General features: G+C 46.4%; 2 protein-coding genes across 4 annotated transcripts in view; both read left to right on the forward strand.

The window, feature by feature from the left end:
• LEMD3 (LEM domain containing 3) overlaps positions 1-1,186 on the forward strand; it is a 141,401-nt gene extending 140,215 nt beyond the window's left edge. Inside the window, exon 13 of the mRNA XM_075344861.1 lies at positions 17-1,186. Coding sequence (XP_075200976.1) covers positions 17-171 — 155 coding nt within the window. The 3' untranslated portion in view covers positions 172-1,186. The remainder of the gene's footprint in view (positions 1-16) is intronic.
• A 14,851-nt stretch (positions 1,187-16,037) lies between these two features.
• Positions 16,038-23,170, forward strand: part of MSRB3 (methionine sulfoxide reductase B3) — a 289,938-nt gene continuing 282,805 nt past the window's right edge. Inside the window, exon 1 of one of the 3 annotated variants that reach the window (XM_075344863.1) lies at positions 16,038-16,331. In XM_075344863.1, the coding sequence (XP_075200978.1) occupies positions 16,054-16,331 (278 nt within the window). In that variant the 5' untranslated portion in view covers positions 16,038-16,053. Of the gene's footprint in view, positions 16,332-16,550; positions 16,793-23,170 lie in introns of those variants that run through there. The other 2 variants (XM_075344862.1, XM_075344864.1) reach the window with 2 other exon arrangements.

Consider the following 23,170-nt stretch of genomic DNA (forward strand, 5'->3'; position numbering starts at 1 on the left):
GTTTTTCCTCCATTAGGAAAGCTGGTGACTGTGAAATATTTGCGACTAGACAGATATCATCATCGGTTTCCTCCGGCTCTGACATGCAACACTCCTCTGAAGCCATTAAACAAACAAATGAACTCTTTGTCACAGTTAAATCTGCGAACAGGCACATCTCCACCCTCATGAGACCGTTCCTCATAATGACTGTTATATTTGCAGCAGGGGCGGGGGGGTCCTGACTTGCACCTGTCTTCCCTTTTTTGTTTTTGTTTTTTTTTTTGTTCCCCCTCCCCCATCATCAGTATAAACATTTCCAGTGAGAACAGATTGTTCGGTCTTGTGGTCAATAAGACGTTACAAGATTTAACCGAGCAAATGGTGGTTTCTTTCATTAAATCACAATGGCGTTATGACCAATTTGAGATGATAGCTTGTTTGTGAACCATACGACTGTTTTATTGAATTGAAACGTGGAAGATAATTTATTGAATTCCTATGGGATCCTGCACACTATTTTGTCATATCTATACTCAATAGTAAACTGTACATTTTTTTGAGGCTAACTATGACTTCTGCTGCTGTAGATAGTGACTTTGTTACAGCTGAAGTACAGGGAATATCTTGTCTTACCAAGGTAAGAATTGTAAGACACGTACTTTGCCTTTTGTATTTAAGTGTAATTGGTGGTGGCGGCAAAAGTCTTGTGCAAATGTCTGCTTAGAGGCAGTAAATAAGCTTCCTATTTTATTCATAACAATGTTATTTTATATAAGAAATTGGCTGCACCATCTCATAAAGGTCAAACAGCCAGTTACCTTTAAAAGTATTAGATACAAATTTAAATATCTTTTATAGGTTTTTATATAAAATGTCTGACTTTGTTTCATGTGAGGTCTGATACCAATTGTAAAGATTCGACTTATTGTGAGCAATAAATAAGCAATTGGCAGATGCCGGACAATTTATTTTGTGAAATGTATTTATTCAGAGATCTTAGAACAGGGTATGGCTGACATGGCAGTATTTTTTTTTTTTTTTTGTTTTCCATAACGTTGGCCTCCACAATATAGCAATTGTAAAGATCAAGCCAGTGAATTTTGTTACACTCGTATACATTGGGTCTTGACACCCAAATGTGTAGTAAATGTATAAACAAGGAAGATGCCTGTATTCCTCACTATTAAAGTTTTGATTTATTAAATGCAGTTATTCTACTTCATTTCCTATATAGTACATGGCAAAGATGTTTTCCTTTTTAAAGGCTAGTTTCACACTTGCGTTGGACGGCTTCCGTAGCATTGCGTTGTGTGACGGATGCAACAGATGCGTTGCATATAGTGGCGCAACAGATGCTACGGATCGTACAAAACAAAAAGCTTTTTTTTTTTTTTTTTTTTTTACAGTTTTACCGGCAGCAGACTATTGTGAACGATCAGCTGAGCGCTCTTGCATGCTGGCGGCCGGGCGCTCAGCTGAGCGCTCTCGCATGCCGGAGGCCGGGCGCTCAGCTGAACGTTCGGCCACCGAGAGACCAAATAAAGTTTTTAATTTTTTTTTTTTTTTTCTTTTAAAAAAAAGCATGCGCAGTGAAATCCTACAGATTGCGCTGCTCAAAAAAAGTTGCATGCTGCGTTCCTTCCGCCCGGTGCAGCGTCAAAATAACGACTGTCATCCAGCGGATGCAACGCTGACACTTGCGTTACAGTGCGTTGTCCATACAAGTCTATGGAGAATAGCGCAGTGCGTTAACGGACTGCGCTATTCTCCATAGACTTGTAACGGACTGCGCTATTCTCCATAGTGAAGGACTCCGCTGACCACAAGTGTGAAAGTACCCTAATACTAAAACCTTCAGCCTGAATATTTTATAACACAGTAACTCCAAGTAATTCAGTTAGCAATCCGTACTGGAGTTGTAAGGCTATGTCCACACGTTGTGTCGGAGTACCTGCAGTTTATTCTGCACGTTTTCCTTCCCTTGGTTTTTGACCAAATAGCTTTTGACCATTTTTTAGCACTAAAAACGCATGCGTATTTACTGCGTTTTTAGTGCGTTTTCAGCACTTTTGAACTACAAAATGCATCTGCAGAAACACAGGTGAAAACGCCAGGGTGGATTGATTTAAATCACGCCGATTTAAATCATGATTTAAATCACGATTTAAATCAAAAGATTTTTTTCTATTTAATTCGGATCGATTTAAATCATGATTTTAATCATGATTTAAATCACTGATTTAAATCAAAAGGTTTTTTTTTAATATAAATCACGATTAAAATGAGAAGTGAGAGCAGTGTGCATGTGCGCCCATAGTTACACGGACGAAACTAGGGGCAACGATCTAACGCCAGGGTGAGGGGGGGACCCCAAAGTAAGTAAAAATCTTTTTTGTTTTACTATATGGCAATAGGTAGGTGTTTAAAAGCAGCATGTCTTAATTGTATAAACTATTAATAGCCTCCACATTTTGTTCATACTGCCCCTTTAATTCCACACTTCCAGCTTGATTTCAGTTTTGGTTTAGTTTCTTTTTCCCTGCATTCAGTTGACATGCCCAAACTTATTGGATAGTCAGCAGTACTTGGCTCAGGCTGTAGTAACATCAGCAGTGCTTGGCTCAGGCTGTAGTAACAATCAAACTTCATAAGTGATCTGTGTGAGCCATGGCAGCAGGTCGTAAGAGAGACCCTATTTGGGTTCATTTTGTTGAGATGCCAACAGCAGATCTTGGAAAGAAAGGTGCAAGAGCAAAGTGCAAATACTGTCAAAAGGATATCCAAGGACTTGTTTGCCGTTTGAAATCACATTATGAAAACTGCAACCAGAAGGGAAATGAAGATGTTGATAGTGATACAACTAATGTCAATGAACCCCCACAGCTTCTTATGCACCAGGAGCCTAGTACTAGTGGTAAGTCTGGCAATTAATTTACAACCTATTTTTTTAACATTTTACTGGGATGGTTAAAGTCTATGAAAAGAAAAACTTCTAGCACTGGTAGTTCTGGAGTATAGAATTTAAATTTATGTTAAGGCAATATTTCACAGAAAATTAACGCTAAAGGACATGTGCACCTTTATTTTTTTAAGGTGCACATGTCCCCCCCCCGCAGCGCTCTTACCTCCGATCCCCGCAGCGCTGAGATCCGTGGCTTCGTTTTGACCGTCCGCCTCCCGTCCTCCGGTTGCGGCCTACTCGCAGTGATCCAGCGGCGTGACGTCAGCGGGCCGCACGCTCCATTGAAATGAATGGAGGCGCGCTCGCGGATGGGCAGAACGAAGCCACGGATCCCCGCAGCGCTGACATCGGAGGTAAGAGAGCTGCGGGGGGAGGACATGTGCACACTGTGACTGGCTGCACCTTAAAAAATAAAGGTGCACATGTCCTTTAAGTAAAAATAAAGTGTGTATACGCTTATTTTTTTTTTATTGTAGGCTGCAATTCACTTTTGAAGTCTGCCAAATTGACCATTTTAAAAAAAAACATTTTTAAAACTTTTGTGACATAATTTTTTTCAGTTGCTGAGGCTCTGATATTAGTTACCAGTATTACAGCAACCTCACCGGAAAACTTGAGTAGCATAACTTTTGAGACAGCCCTTATAGGACGAGGACCATTACATTGTTCAAAACGTTTGTTTCAATATTTTCGTTATATTTCTTCAAATACGCAGTCGATTTATATTTTTAATTTCTGTGCTTTCAGGGTCAAATATGGCTTGTGCTGCACGTGACAATCAATATCTGGGTACAACTTCAACAAAGCAGCCCAAAAAAAAACTTTGCGTGCAACAAAGTGTAGAAAAATTCATCTTAAAGACTACGACGAGCCAGAAAGAACATTTTGATGAATTAATTGCTAAATTCATATTTGCAACCAATTCTTCTTTCCGACTAGTTGAGCACCCATTGTTTGTACAAATGATTGAAGGAATTAGACCAGGCTACAAACCACCAAGTAGATTTGATATCTCAGGAAAACATCTTCAGGCTGTATACGACATAGAAAGAGCGGCTTGTACAAAATATTTGAAAGACAAGGTTGTTAACATGAGCTTGGATGGTTGGAGCAACATCCACAACGACCCCATAATTTGCACTTGTGTCACAACAGAAGATGGTGAAACTTACCTTACAGACACAATCGACACATCTGGAAATTCACATACTGCTGAATATTTACTTGAAATTGCTAAGAACTCAATTCACCAATGCCAAGAACAGTTTGGATGTAAAGTAAGGAGCTTAGTTACTGATAACGCAAGCAATGTGGCAAAAATGCGAGCGGAACTGGCACAGGATGACACAAATGTCATTACATACGGTTGTTCTGCCCATTTGTTGCATCTTTTGGCAAAAGACCTGCATATTTTGGGTGTCAAGGAACATGTTGTAGAAATTGTTAAATATTTCCGCAATAATCATTTTGCACATGCAACCTACAAGGAAATAGGAGGACTGAAGTTGGTTCTACCACAAGATGTTAGATGGAATACCTTGGCTGACTGCTTGGAACTGTTTATTAACAACTGGTCAAAATTACTGTCCATTTGCGAAACACATCGGGATAAAATTGATGCTAATATACGAAGCAAAGTATTAAATCTTGGTGTGAAGAGAAATGCCGAGGACCTTTTGGAAAGGTTAAAGCCAATATCGATTGCGTTGGATAAAATGCAGAAAGATACTGCAACCATAGCTGATGCCACAGAAGTTTGGAAAGATTTAGAAGGTTCTCTAGATCTCTTGAACCTCTCAAACAATGTAAAGGTTGCAATACAGCACCGCAAGGACCAAGCATTAAAAGAAGAACACTATTTAGCCAATATCTTGCATCCCATCTACAGAGGGAAAAAATTATCTGAGGCGGAAATCAACTCTGCAATGGAGTGGCTCGCCAATACTAACCATGACATTGTGGCAACTGTGCTGAAATTGAAGTGTGAATCTGCACCATTTCAAAAATACATGTTTGCAGATAACGTCGTTAATGAACTAAAACCACTGGACTGGTGGACGTCGCAATCACTTGTTCTTCCAGCAAAGATAATAAATCTAGCTACTCAGCTACTGACTGCATCGGCTTCATCCGCAGGAGTAGAGAGATTGTTTTCTTCATTTGGTTGTGTGCACACAACAGTCCGAAACCGCTTAGGAGCTGCTAAAGCAGGACAACTGGTTTTCCTATTAAAAGTCCTAAATAAACAGTAGGCTTAAAGGACTGATGTATTCACTGAAGATGTTTGCTTACTTCAAACGTTAGAGATAGGCTATTGTTAAAAAGTACTTAAGCTGGTGTCACACTAAGCGACGTCGCTGTTACGTCACCATTTTCGGTGACGTAACAGCGACCTTGTAAGTCGCTGTTATGATCGCTGCTTAGCTGTCAAACACAGCGACGCAGCAGCGATCATAACGTCGCTGTGCTACATGTGCAGAGAGCAGGGAGCCGCGCTTAGCGCTGGCTCCTTGCTCTCCTAGGTACAGTACACATCGGGTTAATTAACCCGATGTGTGCTGCAGCTACATGTCACAGTGCAGAGAGCAAGGAGCCGCGCGCGCTGCTTAGCGCTGGCTCCTTGCTCTCCTTGCTACAGTATACATCGGGTTAATTACCCGATGCATACTGCAGCCACATGTCACAGTGCAGGAGCCGGCACTGGCAGCAAGAGCGGAGGCTGGTAACCAGCGTAAACATCGGGTAACCAGGGAAAGGTCTTCCCTTGGTTACCCGATGTTTACGCTGGTTACAGCTTACCACAGCTGCCAGTGCCGGCTCCTGATCGCTTCATTTCGTCGCTCTCTCGCTGTCACACACAGCGATGTGTGTGTCACAGCGGGAGAGTGACTACCAAAAATGAAGCTGGACATTCAGCAACGACCGGCGACCTCACAGCAGGGGCCAGGTCGTTGCTGGATGTCACACACAGCGACAGCGACGGGACGTCGCTGCAACGTCACAGAAAATGGTGACGTAGCAGCGACGTCGTTGTTGTCGTCGTCATGTGTGACACCAGCTTTACTCTCTGTAGTTCAATTCTGAGTGTTTAATAGTGCAAATAAAAATTATTAGGTTTCATAATCAACTGTTTTAATATTTTTATTTGTGTAAAACAATTAGATTTGCAAAAAGACAAAGTTTTGCTTGTGTACAACTTGATTAAAAAATCTGATTTAAATCAAATGATTTAAATCAAAAAAATCTGATTTTTTTGATTTTTTTTAAATCAAGATTTTTATCCACCCTGGAAAACGCAGGTAAAAACACTGAGAAAGTTGGAATAGTCAAAAAGAATGAAAAAAGAGAAAAAAAGGATAAAATTACCTTTTAATAAAACTATATGGAAAATTATCAATTTTAATGAAATAGTGGTTATGCACATTTCAACAGAAAAATAGGTAAAGTTTATTATTTTTTAGCATTTAAATTTTCGGTTATTGTGTATGTGTAAAGGAACATTATAACCCTTTAATTTTATGCCAGAAAAGCATGCGTTTTTGAAGCCAGAAAAGCATGCGTTTTTGAAGCCAAAAACGCAGGTAAAAAGGTAAAACGCAGGAATTGTGCTTTTGGTTGCCTTTTGCCATTTCTCATTGACTCCAATGTTAAGGAAACGCTGCAGAAATGGCAAAAACTGCCATGCTGCTGCTTTTTCTGCATGGTTTTTGACCCAAAATATGCAAATTAAACGCTGCAGAAAAAAAAGCAAAGTGCAGACAGGATTTCATCTTTTCCCATAGACTTTGCTGGAAAACAAACGCATGCGTTTTAGCGCAAAAACGCTGCCGCTAAAAACGCTGCAGAAACGCAGGTAAAAATGCAACGTGCGCACATAGCCTAAGGCATGATTTTTATTTTAAGGAATTGGAGGAGAAAGATGCCCATGGATGGTTCAGTTAAAGGGAACTAACCAGCAGGATTTTCACATATAGTAAAGGCAGTGCCTTACTGGCGCTAGGATGGTGAATCAAACCGTACCTTCAGTTTAGAGATTGGATCTTTTGATTGCAGGAAAAACAATTATTAGAGGTCCAAGATATAAGTCCAGTGCTTGAGTGGCATGTGCATTTGGGCAGGACTTTGTGGGTCAGGTCTTCAGTAATGAATCCTCCCGTAGCTGCCGGTCCCACCCAATGTTGATACCAAGCCAAGATAAAGCGGATAGCTGGGGGCTGGTATTTTCACACCAGGGAGACCCATGATTATGGGGCCCTCTGCAGCCTAAACATAGCAGCCTTCAGCCACCCCAGAATTGCTGTATCCATTAGATGTGCCAATTCTGACACTTTATCCGGCTCACCCAATTGCTCTGGTCCATTGGCAATCGGGGTAATATAAGGGGATAACAGCTGTGAATTGCCAAAAAAAGATAGCTTGCAGCAAGCCAGATGTTATTAACGGGGATCCCCCATTACTAACCCTGTAAGCAAAAAAAAAATAAAAAATACTTAAAATAAAAAACTCATTTTATTCCTCCCCACCACAAAAACTAACAAAAAAAAAAAACACCTGCAGGTCAAAAGTAATTCACACGTGGTCCCATGACTATACCACCTCTGCTAGATGTGGGATTGCAGTACGCGGTCACATTTGAAATTACAACCAAGCACTGCAGCATTAGGGACACGCGGTACCCCCGCTGTCACCATCAGGTGAACTGACCTGATGTGAACACTGAAGTCATTGAACTCTGTGCCGTGTTACTGGATTAGGCTATGTGCACACGTTGAGCATTTGGTTGCAGATATTTCTGCACCAAATCTTCATCTCATGGCAAAAAACACACCAAAACCGCATGCGTTTTTGATGCCATTTCGGTGCGGTTTTCATAGCTCGTTTTTTTTCTTGGCTGCTTTGCAACTTGAGCCAGTGACCTTTTTTGCTTGGCAATTAACCTAACACACTGAGCTATTAGGGAATGTGAGAACAGGTTATGATTTCTGTAGTACACAAGAATTTATGTATTTATTTTTTTTTTAAAAAAAAAAACAGGAGCAAACCCATATTGCAGTTATCTTCTTTTCTTTGCATTATTTGAGGCATCGGAAAACAATGCATTTTTTTTTTTATTTTGACCATCTCATTTTCAGAAAATACAAAATTTTGATTTATTGATATAATTGATATTATATATTTAAATCCAAAGGAAGAGGAGAAAGCGGCACTTCACAGTGGGATTCTGCAGTTTTAGTAACTCTGTGCAAACAAGTTAAAGCATGTGGGGTAGAGGGGTGTGGAAGCGCTTTGCTGCAGCACGAAGCGGCCGTTGTCAGACGTGCCCGCACAACCCCCCCCCCCCACATGTTGTAACCGGTTTGCAGTGTTATTAAAACCGCAGAATCCCACCGTGAAGTGCCGCTTTCTTCTCTTCCTTTTGGATTCCTCTAATCGACTGCTACGCTGGCTGAGCTCCACCTGGGGCTGCTGGAAGTCCACTGATGGTTACAATCACGGACTGTGAGTACAGCTCCACACCATAGTGCTTGTGGCTGCAGTGCCTGGCTTTCCTGTTATTGTGTGCTAATGGTACATTGTGTTTGCTAACTGTTAAAAGGCTAATGGTTGTTTAGAAATCCCTTTAAAACACTTGTGGAAGTATGTTAGCACAGCTGAAAACAGTTTTGCTGATTAGAGAAGCTATAAAACTGACCTTCCTTTTGACCTAGTTGGGAATCTGGAGCATTACAACTCTCAAAATGGCCAGAAAAAAAGAACTTTCATGTGAAACTCGACAGTCTTTTCTTGTTCTTTAGAAATGAAGTATATTCCCTGCGATAAATTGCCAAGAAACCAAAGCTTTCCTAAAATGGTGTGTACTACTCCCTTCAGAGGAGAGTGCACACACAAGCTCTAACCAGAGTAGAAAGACGTGGGAGGCCCCGCTGCACAACTGAGCAACAAGACAAGTACATTAGAGTCTCTAGTTTGAGAAATCGACGCCTCACAGGTCCTCAGCGGGCAGCTTCATTAAATAGTACCAACAAAACGCCAGTGTCAACGTCTACAGAGAAGAGGCGAATCTGGTATGCTGGCCTTCACGGCAGCGTGGCAAAGAAAGCCATATCTGTGACTGGCTAATAAAAGGAAAAGATTAATATGGGCAAAAGAACAGACATTGGACAGAGGAAGATTGGAAAAAAGTGTTATGGGCAGACAAATCGAAGTTTGAGGTGTTTGAGTCTTGCAAATGTTCTTCTGTGTGATCCAGACGCCATCTGTCAAGCATGGTGGAGGTAATGTGATGGTCTGGGGTTGCTTTGGTGCTAGTAAAGTGGGAGATTTGTACAAGGTAAAAGGGATTTTGAATAAGGATGGCTATCGCTCCATTTTGCAATGCCATGTCATACCCTGTGGACAGTGCTTGATTGGCCGAAATATCATTCTACAACAGTACAATGACCCAAAGCACACTTCTAAATTATGCATGAACTATTTAGGGAAGAAGCAGGCAGCTGGTATTCTATCTGTAATGGAGTGGCCAGCCCAGTCACCAGATCTCAACCCTATTGAGCTGTTGTGGGAGCAGCTTGACCGTATGGTACGCAAAAAGTGCCCATCAAGCCAATCCAACTTGTGGAGGGGCTTCTGGAAGTGAGGGGTGAAATATCTCCAGATTACCTCAGCATATTAACAGCTAGCATGCCAAAGGTCTGCAAAGCTGGAATTGCTGCAAAGAGAGCATTCTGTGACGAAAGCAAAGTGTGAAAGAGAAAATTATTATTTTCTAACCTAGTTAATGTCTGGACTATATTTTCTATTCATTATGCAACTCATTTGATAAATAACAGCATGATTTTTCATGGAAAAGACAAAATTGTCTGGGTGACCACAAACTTCTGAAGTAAGTGTGTGTGTGTGTGCTAATTATATGCATGTATACAGTGCCTTGCAAAAGTATTCGGCTCCCTTGAATTTTTCAACCTTTTTCCAACATTTCAGGTTTCAAACAAAGATGTTTATTAATATTAGGGTGAAGAATCAATAAGTGGGACACAATTGTGAAGATGAAGGATATTTATTGCTTATTTTAAATTTTTGTAAATAATAAACTGAAAATTGGGGCGTGCAATATTATTCGTCCCCTTTAAGTTAATACTTTGTAGTGCCACCTTTTGCTGCGATTACAGCTGCAGTCACTTGGGGTATGTGTCTATCAGTTTTGCACATCGAGAGACTGAAATTCTTGCCCATTCTTCCTTTGCAAACAGCTGGAGCTGAGTGAGGTTGGATGGACAGCGTTTGAACAGTTTTCAGCTCTTTCCACAGATTCTCGATTGGATTCAGGTCTGGACTTTAACTTGGCCATTCTAACACCTGGATACGTTTATTTGTGAACCATTCCATTGTAGATTTTGCTTTGTTTGGGATTGTTGTCTTGGAAGACAAATCTCTGTCCCAGTCTCAGGTCTTTTGCAGACTCCAACAGGTTTTCTTCAAGAATGGTCCTGTATTTTGCTACATCCATCTTCCCATCAATTTTGACCCATCTTCCCTGTCCCTACTGAAGAAAAGCAGCCTCAAACCATGATGCTGCCACCACCATGTTTGACTGGGAATGGTGTGCTCAGGGTGATGAGCTGTGTTGCTTTTATGCCAAATATATCGTTTGGCATTGTGCTCAAAAAGTTCAATTTTTGGTTTCATCTGACCAGAGCACCTTCTTCTACATGTTTGGTGTGTCTCTCAGGTGGCTTGTGGCAAGCTTTAAATTACACTTTTTATGAATATCTTTGAGAAATGGCTTTCTGCTTGCCACTCTTCCATAAAGGCCAGATTTGTGCAGTGTACGACTGATTGTTGTCCTATGGACAGACTCTCACACCTCAGCTGTAGATCTCTGCAGTTCATCCAGAGTGATCATGGGCCTCTTGGCTGCATCTCTGATAAGTCTTCTCATTGTTTGATATGAAATGTTTGAGGGACGGCCGGGTCTTGGTAGATTTGCAGTGGTATGATACTCCTTCCATTTTAATATGATCACTTGCACAGTGCTCCTTGGGATGTTTAAAGTTGTGGAAATCTTCTTGCAACCAAATCCAACTTTAAAATTCTCCACAACAGTATCATGGTCCTGCCTATTGTGCTCCTTGGTCTTCATGATGCTATCTGCGCTTTAATCAGAACACTGAGACTATCACAGAGCAGGTGCATTTATACGGAGAATGGATTACACACATGTGGGTGATGATGATAGATATAATCAGTCATTTAGGACAACATTGGATCATTCAGAGATTCTCAATGAACTTCTGGAGTGAGTTTGCTTCACTGAAAGTAAAGGGGCTGAATAATATTGCACGTCTTAATTTTTTACAAAAATTTTAAAATAAGCAATAAATATTCAACTTGATAATTGTGTCCCACTTGTTGTTGATTCTTCACCATAAAATACATTTTTTTATCTTTGTTTGAAGCCTGAAATGTGGGAAAAGTTTGAAAAATTCAAGCGGGCTGAATACTTTCGCAAGGCGTATGTATGTAGAGATACATATGTGTTTATGTAATTTTTTTTTACACTCTTGTTGCAATCTGAGGTTGCACATTGTTTTAATAAACTGCTGGACATTTATTGAACTATGACAAAAACTGCACTCTGGGTACATAACCAAAGTCTCGTTTCCTACAAAAGGGACACAGTTTATTGGCCGTCACACGTTTTTTTTTTTTGTTTTTTTTTCTTCTCAAGTCTTATTTCAGCAGTTTGCCTGCATAGGTTTGGATCCACTTTCCTCAGTGGTATCTCATTGGAGAGGTCTCCCTCCAGAGAGGCCTTAAAACCTCACTGCACTTCAGCAGCCTCTCCTCATGCACTCACACCCTACCCCTCCTGGCAGTCTGTCTGGCTCCTGCCAGTCTCTCACCACAGGCTGACTTCCCTCCGCTGTGTTTCTTCCAGAGGCTTCTTCCTCTTAGAACAGGCGTGAGGAAGCTTTTTTTTTTTTCTGCCGGGGGCCATTTGGAAAGTTCTACTAACTTTCAGGGGCCGCACAGAATTATCAATGTTTAAATGACCCGATTATATTTGGTGAAACAATTAACTCACCTCTACTGTGGTGGCCGGAGCGGCTTCTCTTTGGTGTGGCTGTGATGTTTGGTGATACTAATCATGTTTCTTCTCACAACTGCTTTTTCAGGTTTGTCTGGCTGGAGCACAGTCAACTCTTTGTGATAATTAATAAGATTCGTAAATCATATACATCACATAACAGATGCTGTATATACATCACAGGAGACTCTGACGGTACATATATCAGATAGGAGACACTGGGACTGCTGTATATACATCACAGGAGATGATGGTGGCATATACATTACACAAAGGTCTGGGAACATGTAAATGCCCCCAGCCCCTCCTGTGATGTATATGCCCCCAGCATCTCCTATGTGATGTGTAAGTCACATTAGACGCAGGGGCCATACACATCACTGGAGACACTGGTGGCATACACATTACAGGAGACGCTGGGGGCATGCACACCACAAGAGGGGCTTGGGCACAGACACAAGACACCAGACATCACTGGAGGGAGCGCAGACATCACACTGGGGGGGGGGGGAGTTACAGGCACCACAGAGGGGGGGGGGCTGCACACATAACTGGTTTGAGCTGTACACAGGACTGGGTGATGGGCTGCACACAGGATGGGGGGGGGGCTGCACACAGGACTGGGGGAGCCCTGACATCACTGAGGGGGAGGGAGGACGCAAACCTGGGGTGATACACAGCATTGGGGGGCACACAGCGCTGAGTGTTTCACGCAACTCTGAGGGAGAGGGTTTACAGAACTGTGGTAGGGCACACAGCAGCAGAGGGCGGGTGCTGGACTCAGCAGCATCGCACTCACAACACCGGAGCACTGGCGCCGGACACACAGCATCGGAAGGAGAAGGCGGGCAATCAGCTCCAGAGGGCAGATGGGGCGGGCACACACTGCTGGAAGCTGTGAGGTTGCTGTGGGACCCACCCACAAAGTAAGTCCTGACCACGTTAGCACTGGCTGGTGGGAGAACTGCATAAAAGGTCATGGCGGGCCGCATGCTGCCTGTGGGCCGGAGGTTCCCCACCCCTGTCTTAGAGATTAGCAACCTCTTTCCTCTCAGGCTGCTCCTCCTGCAGTGCTGCTCCACACTTCCTCCTCAGACTCCACACAGTCTGATGTGTGCCAAACAACTGACTTCATTAAAAAAAAAAAAACAAAAAAACCAAAAAAAAACGTGACATGTCAAATACACCCTTGGGCGGGGTATGTAGGTGACCAGACCCACCCATCTCTTTAGCCACCTGTGAACCTAGCCTGAGAATATGTTAGCAAAAACGTGCCACTACAAGTACCAGAACAGAACTCCAGGTTCACACCACTTATGTGGTACATACCGGACATTAGCAATGCAGCCGGCTGACATCTTACACGCTTTTTATATATATATATATATATATATATATATATATATATATATATATATATATATATATATATATATAAAATGTCTGTCCCCATACTGCAAAAAGAAAAAAGAAAAATCATATACTCGCCTACTCCCAGGGTCCTGATGGCTCCAGCGCGGGTGGATCACAGCACTGTCATTGCGCACCCAATACATCAGAGTCCTGGTGTTTAGCGATGACGTCGCCATGCTGGGACTTTATGCTTTGCATGCCCTGTCATCAGCGACCGTGCAGGAAGATCGTGTCTCCCAGCACTACCACAGATATTAGCTATATTGGCTCTGCGCGGACTGGTATAACTAACACATGAAGTAGCACAAGGTGGGCCCCATACTAGGTTACCGCACCCTCTGCGTCCAAGGGTGCTGGATGTGCACCCTTGGACGCACATCCAGCTGAAGGAAGCACAATGTTGCCAGGACCCCGCTGATCCCAAGAAAAGAGTTGTCAGGACTCCAGTGATGGCAAGAGGAGGGCCAGGAGCAAACATATCCTTTGGTGCAACCTGTGTAGTCGACACAAGCGTCCAAGAGGTGAGGGGGTCCATTTCAACCTCCGAAGCAGGTATAATTGTACATTTTGATGAGCTCTTGGACTCAAAAGGGCCCATATATTCTTGCACATGGGCCCTCTTCTGTCTGTGTATGCCAGTGAGGAGGGGTGTAATTGTCAGTACCCCACTGACCCCGACTATGGCTGCCAGAATCCAACTGACCCCAAAAGGAGGGTTGCTAGGATTCCACTGACCCCAAGTTGCAAGGGTTGCCAGGACCCCAGTGACCCCAAGAGGAGGGTTGCCAGGACCCCACTGCCCCCGAGAGGAGGATTGCCAGGACCCCACTGCCCCCGAGAGGATTGCCAGGACCCCACTGCCCCCGAGAGGAGGGTTGCCAGGACCCCACTACCCCCGAGAGGAGGGTTACCAGGACCCCACTACCCCCGAGAGAAGGGTTACCAGGACCCCACTACCCCCGAGAGGAGGGTTGTCAGGACCCCAGTGACTCCAAGAGTAGGGTTGTCAGGAGCCCTCCAACCTACAGAGGACGGTTGCCAGGACCCCACCGACCTAAACTGGAGGGTTGTCCGGACCCCACTGACCCAAAGGGGGGAGGGTTATCCGGACCCCACCGACCCAAAGGGGGGAGGGTTGCCTGGACCCCACCGACCCAAAGGGGGGAGGGTTGCCAGGACCCTACCGACCCCAAGAGGAGAGTTGTCAGGACCCCAGTGATAGCAAGAGGAGGGACAGGAGCAAACATATCCTTTTGTGCAACCTGTGTGGTTGACACAAACACCCAAGAGGTTAGGGGGTTCATTTCAACCTCCAAAGCAGGTATGATTGTACTTATTGATCAGCTCTTGGACTCAAAAGGGCCCATATATTCTTACACATGGGCCCTCTTCTGTCTGTGTATGCCAGTGAGGAGTGGTGTAATCGCCAACACACAACGGACCCCAAGACAATGGCTGTCAGAATCCCATTGACCCCAAGAGGAGGGTTGCTAGGAGTCCACTGACCCCAAGCCTATGGCTGCCAGGATCCCACTGACCCCAAGTTGCCAGGCTCCCAGTGACCCCAAGAGGAGGGTTGTGAGAACCCCAGTGACCCCAAGAGGAGGGTTCTGTGGACACCAGTGACCCCAAGAGGAAGGTTGTGAGCACCACACTGCCCACAAGAGTAGGGTTGTCAGAACCCCATTGACCCCAAGAGGAGGGTTGCCATGACCCCACGAGGAAGGTTATCAGCATCCCACTGCCCACAAGAGTAGGGTTGTCAGGACCCCACTGCCCCCAAGAGGAGGGTTGCCATGACCCCACGAGGAAGGTTGCCAGGACCCTACCGACCCAAAGATGAGGGTTGCCAGGACCCCACCGACCCACAGAGGACGGTTGTTAGGACCCCACCGACCCAAAGGGGGGAGAGTTGCACGGACCCCACCGACCCAAAGGAGGGAGGGTTGCCCGGACCCCACCAACCCCAAGAGGAGGGTTGCCAGGACCCCACCGACCCCAAGAGGAGGGTTGCCAGGACCACACCGACCCCAAGAGGAAGGTTGCCAGGACCACAATGACCCCAAGAGGAGGGTTGCCAGGACCCCAATTACCCCAAGAGGAGTTGCTAGGACCGACCCCAAGAGGAGGGTTGCCAGAACCCCACGGGGAGGGTTGTCAGGTCCCCACTGCCTTCAAGAGGAGGGTTGCCAGAACCCCACGGGGAGGGTTGTCAGGTCCCCACTGCCTTCAGGAGGAGGGTTGCCAGAACCCCACGGGGAGGGTTGTCAGGTCCCCACTGCCTTCAGGAGGAGGGTTGCCAGAACCCCACGGGGAGGGTTGTCAGGTCCCCACTGCCTTCAAGAGGAGGGTTGCCAGAACCCCACGGGGAGGGTTGTCAGGTCCCCACTGCCTTCAAGAGGAGGGTTGCCAGGATCCCACTGCCTTCAAGAGGAGGGTTACTTGTCAGGACCCCACTGACCACTAGACGAACATTGCCAGGACCCCCATCCCTGGTCTACCCCCCAATATGAGCGCTGCCCCTTCTCTGGGCTGGAGAGGCAGGTGCTCCCTGTCCTCCATGCTCGCCTCGCACTGTCAGCTCCTCTCTCCTGCTCCTGTGCTGGCAATGGAGGAGGCGGGTACCGGCCAAAAAAGAAAAGCCCCAGTGTTGCAGCTTCCAAGCTTCATTCCATGCTCATATTTGGTGCTGGCCGCACAGGAATTTCCCGGCATCCCCCACACGCATGTCTGTCACCCTGGCCTGACATTAGAGACAGCACGAGGGGAGGGGAAAGTAAAGGTGGAGGATCCCGACACGCAGATATCCCGGGAGAGGCGAAGTGCTGCCGGCCGGTGTCAGTGTGCGCCTCCTCCGCTCCGTCCTCCTCACTGCCTGTATAGCAGGTAAGAGCATCCTATGGCCGCTCTCTGTGACTCAGCTCCTGTGTGAGGGCCTGTACGGAGCCGGGCACGGATAGGGCAGTGCAGGTGACTGGAGAAGTGCAGGGCACTAGCTGTGGCACACTGCCAGGCATCCATTAATAATTCATGCCCTCCTGCTCTGTGGTAACTGATCATTTCTTTCATTGTTATGTGCTTAGGTGGACTGGTTTCCTTACAGGAGTCTTGTAAATGAAGACGACCCCCTTATAGAGTAAAAACACCAGACACCCCTTCCATACTGCCTCTGTTCCAGCATAGTGGGCACTGAGACTTGTGTGATGTTATGAGCCCGGCGGACAATCAGTGGCCAGAATTGGGCTGCTACGCTCCAACTTCTTCACATCCCAAAAGCGGCCACTGATTAGCCGATGTCATGTGATCCCTGGTAGACCCTAGTCACTGGAACAGCGCCAGCGTGCAAGGTGAGCATCGGTTACATTTATTTTACATGGTGCACCACTTCATTTAAAAAGGGGTTGCCTAACTAGTGAACATCCCCTTTAATATATGTATCCTGCCCCATTTTAGCAGTCGCCATCTACAGAAATTTTATTTTACCATCTTACAAAATTAATTTTCACCCTTTTCAGAATACATCAGGACTAGTGGCTCTCCCACTACGTGATAAGTCATCTGTGGCTATCAGGGCCTGTGGACTATACACTTTAATGCAAGTTTTGGCTGTGATCACAGAGTAAGAGGTCCTTATGGTGCTCAGATCCACGACTAGGATTTGCAGGCTTAAAGGGCACCTGTCAGGTCCCATATGCACGCCAACCCAGCAGCATTGACATTCGCACGTCAAAAGTCCCTTCCTAACCAGCCCTGTATAATAACATCGTTCTCTAAAATCAATGAGTAAAAAAAGAATTTATTACCTGTTTTTCTTATGCAAATTAGGACCTTGACGAGCCCTTGAGGAATTATTTCCCCAGACTAGTCGGCCCTCTTTCCATGTTATCACGCCCCTATGGACATGATGACACGATTTCCATGAGCCGGCGTCATAGTCAGCTCCTGGAAATCTAGCACATGCATGTGGCCCATTTCGGCAGTGTCACTGCGCCTCTAAAGCTAGGTGTACACGTCCCGGCTTCAGAAAGGCAGACTGCTCATGATCAGAAAACAGCTTCTGCACTTCCGATCATGTGCAGCACACCTCTCTGAAGCCGGGACGTGTACACCCTGCTTCTGAGACACACTGCCGAAATGAGCCGCCTATATGTGCAAGGTTTCCAGGACCTGCAATAATGCCAGCTCCACGAAATAATGTCATCATGCCCACAGGGGTGTGATATCATGGAAAGAGGGCTGACTAGTCTGGGGAAACAATGCTCCTTCAACTAATCAAGGCCCTAATTTGCATACAAAAAATGTAGGTAATAAATGCTTTTTTTACACATTGATTTTGGAGAACTATGTTATAGAAGGCTGGTTAGGAAGGGAATTTTGACTTGCAAATGTGAATGCTGCTGGGTTGGAGAGACCTGACAGGTGCCCTTTAAAACAAGTACAAAAATGCTCCCGTATAACGCTCTTGTGATATGGATCCTAAGCTACAGCTCTACTAAGATCTTCTGTAGAAAGCCCTAGTATCACAGAGTAGTCAGAACATCAGGGAGCGACTTTCAAAAGATTTTTCACATTCTGTCCACAATAGACCTCATTGAGACTTCCAATTTTCATGTACATCCATATTTTTCACACATAAAACACGTACCTATTGTGGTCCATGGAGCTCCCTCTGCCTCTCGCTCCTCCCTTTGCCTCTCGCTCCTCCTCCTGCCTCTTGCTCCTCCCTCTGCCTTTCGCCCCTCCCTCTGTCTTTCGCTCCTCCCTCTGCCTCTCGCTCCTCCCTCTGACTCTTGCTCCTCCTTATTTGCTTCTAGCTCCTCCTTATTTACCTCTCGCTCCTCCCTCTGCATCTCGCTCCTCCCTCTAGATCTCGCTCCTCCCTCTGACTCTCACTCCTCCCTCTGACTCTCACTCCTCTCTCTGCCTCTCGCTCCTCTCTCTGCCTCTCGCTCCTCCTCCTGCCTCTCGCTCCTCCCTCTGCCTTTCGCCCCTCTCTCTGTCTTTCGCTCCTCCCTCTGCCTCTCGCTCCTCCCTCTGACTCTTGCTCCTCCTTATTTGCTTCTAGCTCCTCCTTATTTACCTCTCGCTCCTCCCTCTACATCTCGCTCCTCCCTCTGACTCTCACTCCTCCCTCTACATCTCGCTCCTCCCTCTGACTCTCGCTCCTCTCTCTGCCTCTCGCTCCTCTCTCTGCCTCTCGCTCCTCCTCCTGCCTCTCGCTCCTCCCTCTGCATTTCGCCCCTCCCTCTGCCTCTCGCTCCTCCCTCTGACTCTTGCTCCTCCTTATTTGCTTCTAGCTCCTCCTTATTTACCTCTCGCTCCTCCCTCTACATCTCGCTCCTCCCTCTGACTCTCACTCCTCCCTCTACATCTCGCTCCTCCCTCTGACTCTCACTCCTCCCTCTACATCTCGCTCCTCCCTCTGACTCTCACTCCTCCCTCTGCCTCTCGCTCCTCCCTCTGACTCACTCCTCCCTCTGCCTCTCGCTCCTCCCTCTGCCTCTTGCTCCTCCCTCTGCCTCTCGCTCCTCTCTCTGCCTCTCGCTCCTCCTCCTGCCTCTCGCTCCTCCCTTTGCCTCTCGCTCCTCCTCCTGCCTCTTGCTCCTCCCTCTGCCTTTCGCCCCTCCCTCTGTCTTTCGCTCCTCCCTCTGCCTCTCGCTCCTCCCTCTGACTCTTGCTCCTCCTTATTTGCTTCTAGCTCCTCCTTATTTACCTCTCGCTCCTCCCTCTGCATCTCGCTCCTCCCTCTAGATCTCGCTCCTCCCTCTGACTCTCACTCCTCCCTCTGACTCTCGCTCCTCTCTCTGCCTCTCGCTCCTCCTCCTGCCTCTTGCTCCTCCCTCTGCCTTTCGCCCCTCTCTCTGTCTTTCGCTCCTCCCTCTGCCTCTCGCTCCTCCCTCTGACTCTTGCTCCTCCTTATTTGCTTCTAGCTCCTCCTTATTTACCTCTCGCTCCTCCCTCTACATCTCGCTCCTCCCTCTGACTCTCACTCCTCCCTCTACATCTCGCTCCTCCCTCTGACTCTCGCTCCTCTCTCTGCCTCTCGCTCCTCTCTCTGCCTCTCGCTCCTCCTCCTGCCTTTCGCCCCTCCCTCTGCCTCTCGCTCCTCCCTCTGACTCTTGCTCCTCCTTATTTGCTTCTAGCTCCTCCTTATTTACCTCTCGCTCCTCCCTCTACATCTCGCTCCTCCCTCTGACTCTCACTCCTCCCTCTACATCTCGCTCCTCCCTCTGACTCTCACTCCTCCCTCTACATCTCGCTCCTCCCTCTGACTCTCACTCCTCCCTCTGCCTCTCGCTCCTTCCTCTGACTCACTCCTCCCTCTGCCTCTCGCTCCTCCCTCTGCCTCTCGCTCCTCCCTCTGCCTCTCGCTCCTCCCTCTGCCTCTTGCTCCTCCCTCTGCCTCTCGCTCCTCTCGCTGCCTCTCGCTCCTCCTCCTGCCTCTCGCTCCTCCCTCTGCCTTTCGCCCCTCCCTCTGTCTTTCGCTCCTCCCTCTGCTTCTCGCTCCTCCCTCTGCCTTTCGCCCCTCCCTCTGCCTTTCGCTCCTCCCTCTGCTTCTCGCTCCTCCCTCTGACTCTTGCTCCTCCTTATTTGCTTCTAGCTCCTCCTTATTTACCTCTCGCTCCTCCCTCTACATCTCGCTCCTCCCTCTGACTCTCGCTCCTCCCTCTACATCTCGCTCCTCCCTCTGACTCTCACTCCTCCCTCTGCCTCTCGCTCCTCCCTCTGCCACTCGCTCCTCCCTCTGCCTCTAGCTCCTCCCTCTGCCTCTCACTCCTCTCCTCTCTCTGCCTCTCGCTCCTCCCTCTGCCACTCGCTCTTCCCTCTGCCTGTAGCTCCTCCTTCTGCCTCCCACTCCTCTCCTCCCTCTGCCACTCGCTCCTCCCTCTGACTTTTGCTCCTCCTTATTTGCTTCTCGCTCCTCCTTATTTACCTCTCGCGCTTCTCTCTCTCTCTACCTATCACTCCTCCCTTTGCTTCTCGCTCCTCCCTCTGCCTTTCGCCCCTCCCTCTGCCTTTCGCTCCTCCCTCTGCTTCTCGCTCCTCCCTCTGACTCTTGCTCCTCCTTATTTGCTTCTAGCTCCTCCTTATTTACCTCTCGCTCCTCCCTCTACATCTCGCTCCTCCCTCTGACTCTCACTCCTCCCTCTACATCTCGCTCCTCCCTCTGACTCTCACTCCTCCCTCTACATCTCGCTCCTCCCTCTGACTCTCACTCCTCCCTCTGCCTCTCGCTCCTCCCTCTGCCACTCGCTCCTCCCTCTGCCTCTAGCTCCTCCCTCTGCCTCTCACTCCTCTCCTCTCTCTGCCTCTCGCTCCTCCCTCTGCCACTCGCTCTTCCCTCTGCCTGTAGCTCCTCCTTCTGCCTCCCACTCCTCTCCTCCCTCTGCCACTCGCTCCTCCCTCTGACTTTTGCTCCTCCTTATTTGCTTCTCGCTCCTCCTTATTTACCTCTCGCGCTTCTCTCTCTCTCTCTACCTATCACTCCTCCCTCTGCTTCTCACTCCTCCCTCTGCCTCTCGCCCCTCCCTCTCTCTCAATCCTCCCTCTGCCTCTCAATCCTCCCTCTGCCTCTAGCTCCGCCCTCTGTCTCTAGCACCTCCCTCCTCCCGTCATCATGGAATCACATCAGTACCAACTGCCATCTCCTATCTCAGTAATGGGAAAGTGTTTGCTGAAGACAGATTTTACTTCCGATCCACCCACGCCTGTTAGCCGCACATGATCAGATCAGCAGACCTGTGCGGGGATTACTTACTGGCTTGCCGCTGGAGGTCACAGTAACCTGGGGGACACGGCCAATGATGTAATAGTACGTCATTAGCCGTGAAAGGGTTAACCCCTTTACGCCCTTGGGATTTTCGTTTTTTCGTTTTCAGTTTGGTTTTAGCTCCTTCCAAGAGCCATAACGTTTTCATTTTTACCTCAATATTGCCGTATAAGGGCTTGATTTTTGCAGGACGAGTTGTACTTTTGAATGAAATACAGTATGTCTAGTTTTACTTACATCTAAGTGGTGAAAAAAACAAATAAAAAAGATTTGCACTTTTATCTCCATTTTCCGAGACCTGTAACGCTCTCATTTCTTAGGATCTGGGGCTCAGTGAGGACTTATTTTTTGCGTCTTTAGCTGACATTTTTTGCGTAGATGCAACGTTTTCGCCAGTTATTGCATTTTAATGCAATGTTGCAGCACCCAAAAAAACTATAATTTTGTTGTCTGGAATTTTTTTCTTGCCGTGCTCCGATCAGATTAATTGATTGTATGTTTTGCTATATCAGGCATTTTTGAATACGGCAACGCCAAATATGTGTTTTTTTGCTTTATTTTCAGTGGGGCAAAAGGGGGGCGATTGGAAGTTTCAGGGGTTTTTTTTGTTTGTTTTTTTTTTACTGAATTTACTAGTCCTCCTAGGGGACTTTATGATTACACAGTCTGATCGCTTCTACTGATCAGAGTGATGCTTCAGCAGCGCTCAGATCAGGAGAAATGCTGTGTAACTGTGAGTGCCGGTGCTCTGCCTGCATCCACAGGAAACACGTCATGGTAATGATGGGGTCATTATCTGAATGTACGGTACCTATACGTCCTAGGTCATGAAGAGATTAAAGAGGAAAAAAGCAGATTTCTTCACCAAAGGTATCAATCTAATCAGTATTACAACCGTACATTACAAAATCCTGCTGACTGATTCTCTTTAACATTCTTATAGGGAAACATTGTTTTAAAATCATGGGTATCATTTTTTTTTTTTTGGCATATGAGAAAATCTCTTCTGGTGAAAACTGATGCATTGACCATATAGAAAATCCACTGCACACAGGGAAAGTCTTAATGATGGAAATATAATTATTTATTATTTATTCAAATAACACATAAAAGGGGCAAATAGCAATATGTTTTGACTAATCCCTGGTTTTAGTCATACATTCACTGATGGGTGTGATATGCAAACATGAAACAAGTGAAGAACCATAAGGAAGGTCCAACTGTAATAAATAAATCCTTAGAAAGCGAGCGCCTCCTGCGCCGTTGCTGTGGTGATACATTGACCAAACACTGCTGAAAATTAAACTTTTTTTCTTTTTTTTGCATATGAGAAAAATCACCGACGTCATAAGGCCTTATTCTGTGTAATAAAAAAGTAGCTCAGCAATCCTATCAATTATTGTTTAATAAAATAGCCCATTAGGAATTCCAAGTACCTTCAGTACATTGCTATGTACTTCAGTTTTTGAGGGTTTTTAGTCAGTGTGAGAAGTCTAAGGCTATGTGCCCACGCTGCGGAAAATGCGCGGATTTTGCCGCGGATTTCTCGCGGAAAAGCCGTGATTTTCCAGATATCTGCAGCACAGCTACTCCCCAGCCATTTCTATGGCATTTGGGAAATGCTGTGCCCACGCTGCGGATTTTTCCGCAGCGGAAATCGTGCGGAAAAATCTGCAGCATGTCAATTATTGTTGTGGATATTCGTGCGGATTTTGCCTATTCAATTGAATTAAAAAAAAAAAAAAAATCGCAAAATCCGCAACAAAATCCGCACCTATGATAAGGTGCGGATTCCGGGGGAAAGCTGTGGATTTTGATGCAGAAAAATCCGCAGATACAGAGTCCCGTGGGCACATAGCCTAAAGGCCCTGTCACACACGGAGATAATCTGCAGCAGATCTGTGGTTGCAGTGAAACTGTGGACAATCAGTGCCAGGTTTGTGGCTCTGTACAA

This window comes from Anomaloglossus baeobatrachus, chromosome 4, assembly GCF_048569485.1.
Source record: "Anomaloglossus baeobatrachus isolate aAnoBae1 chromosome 4, aAnoBae1.hap1, whole genome shotgun sequence".
NCBI classification, from domain to species: domain Eukaryota; kingdom Metazoa; phylum Chordata; class Amphibia; order Anura; family Aromobatidae; genus Anomaloglossus; species Anomaloglossus baeobatrachus.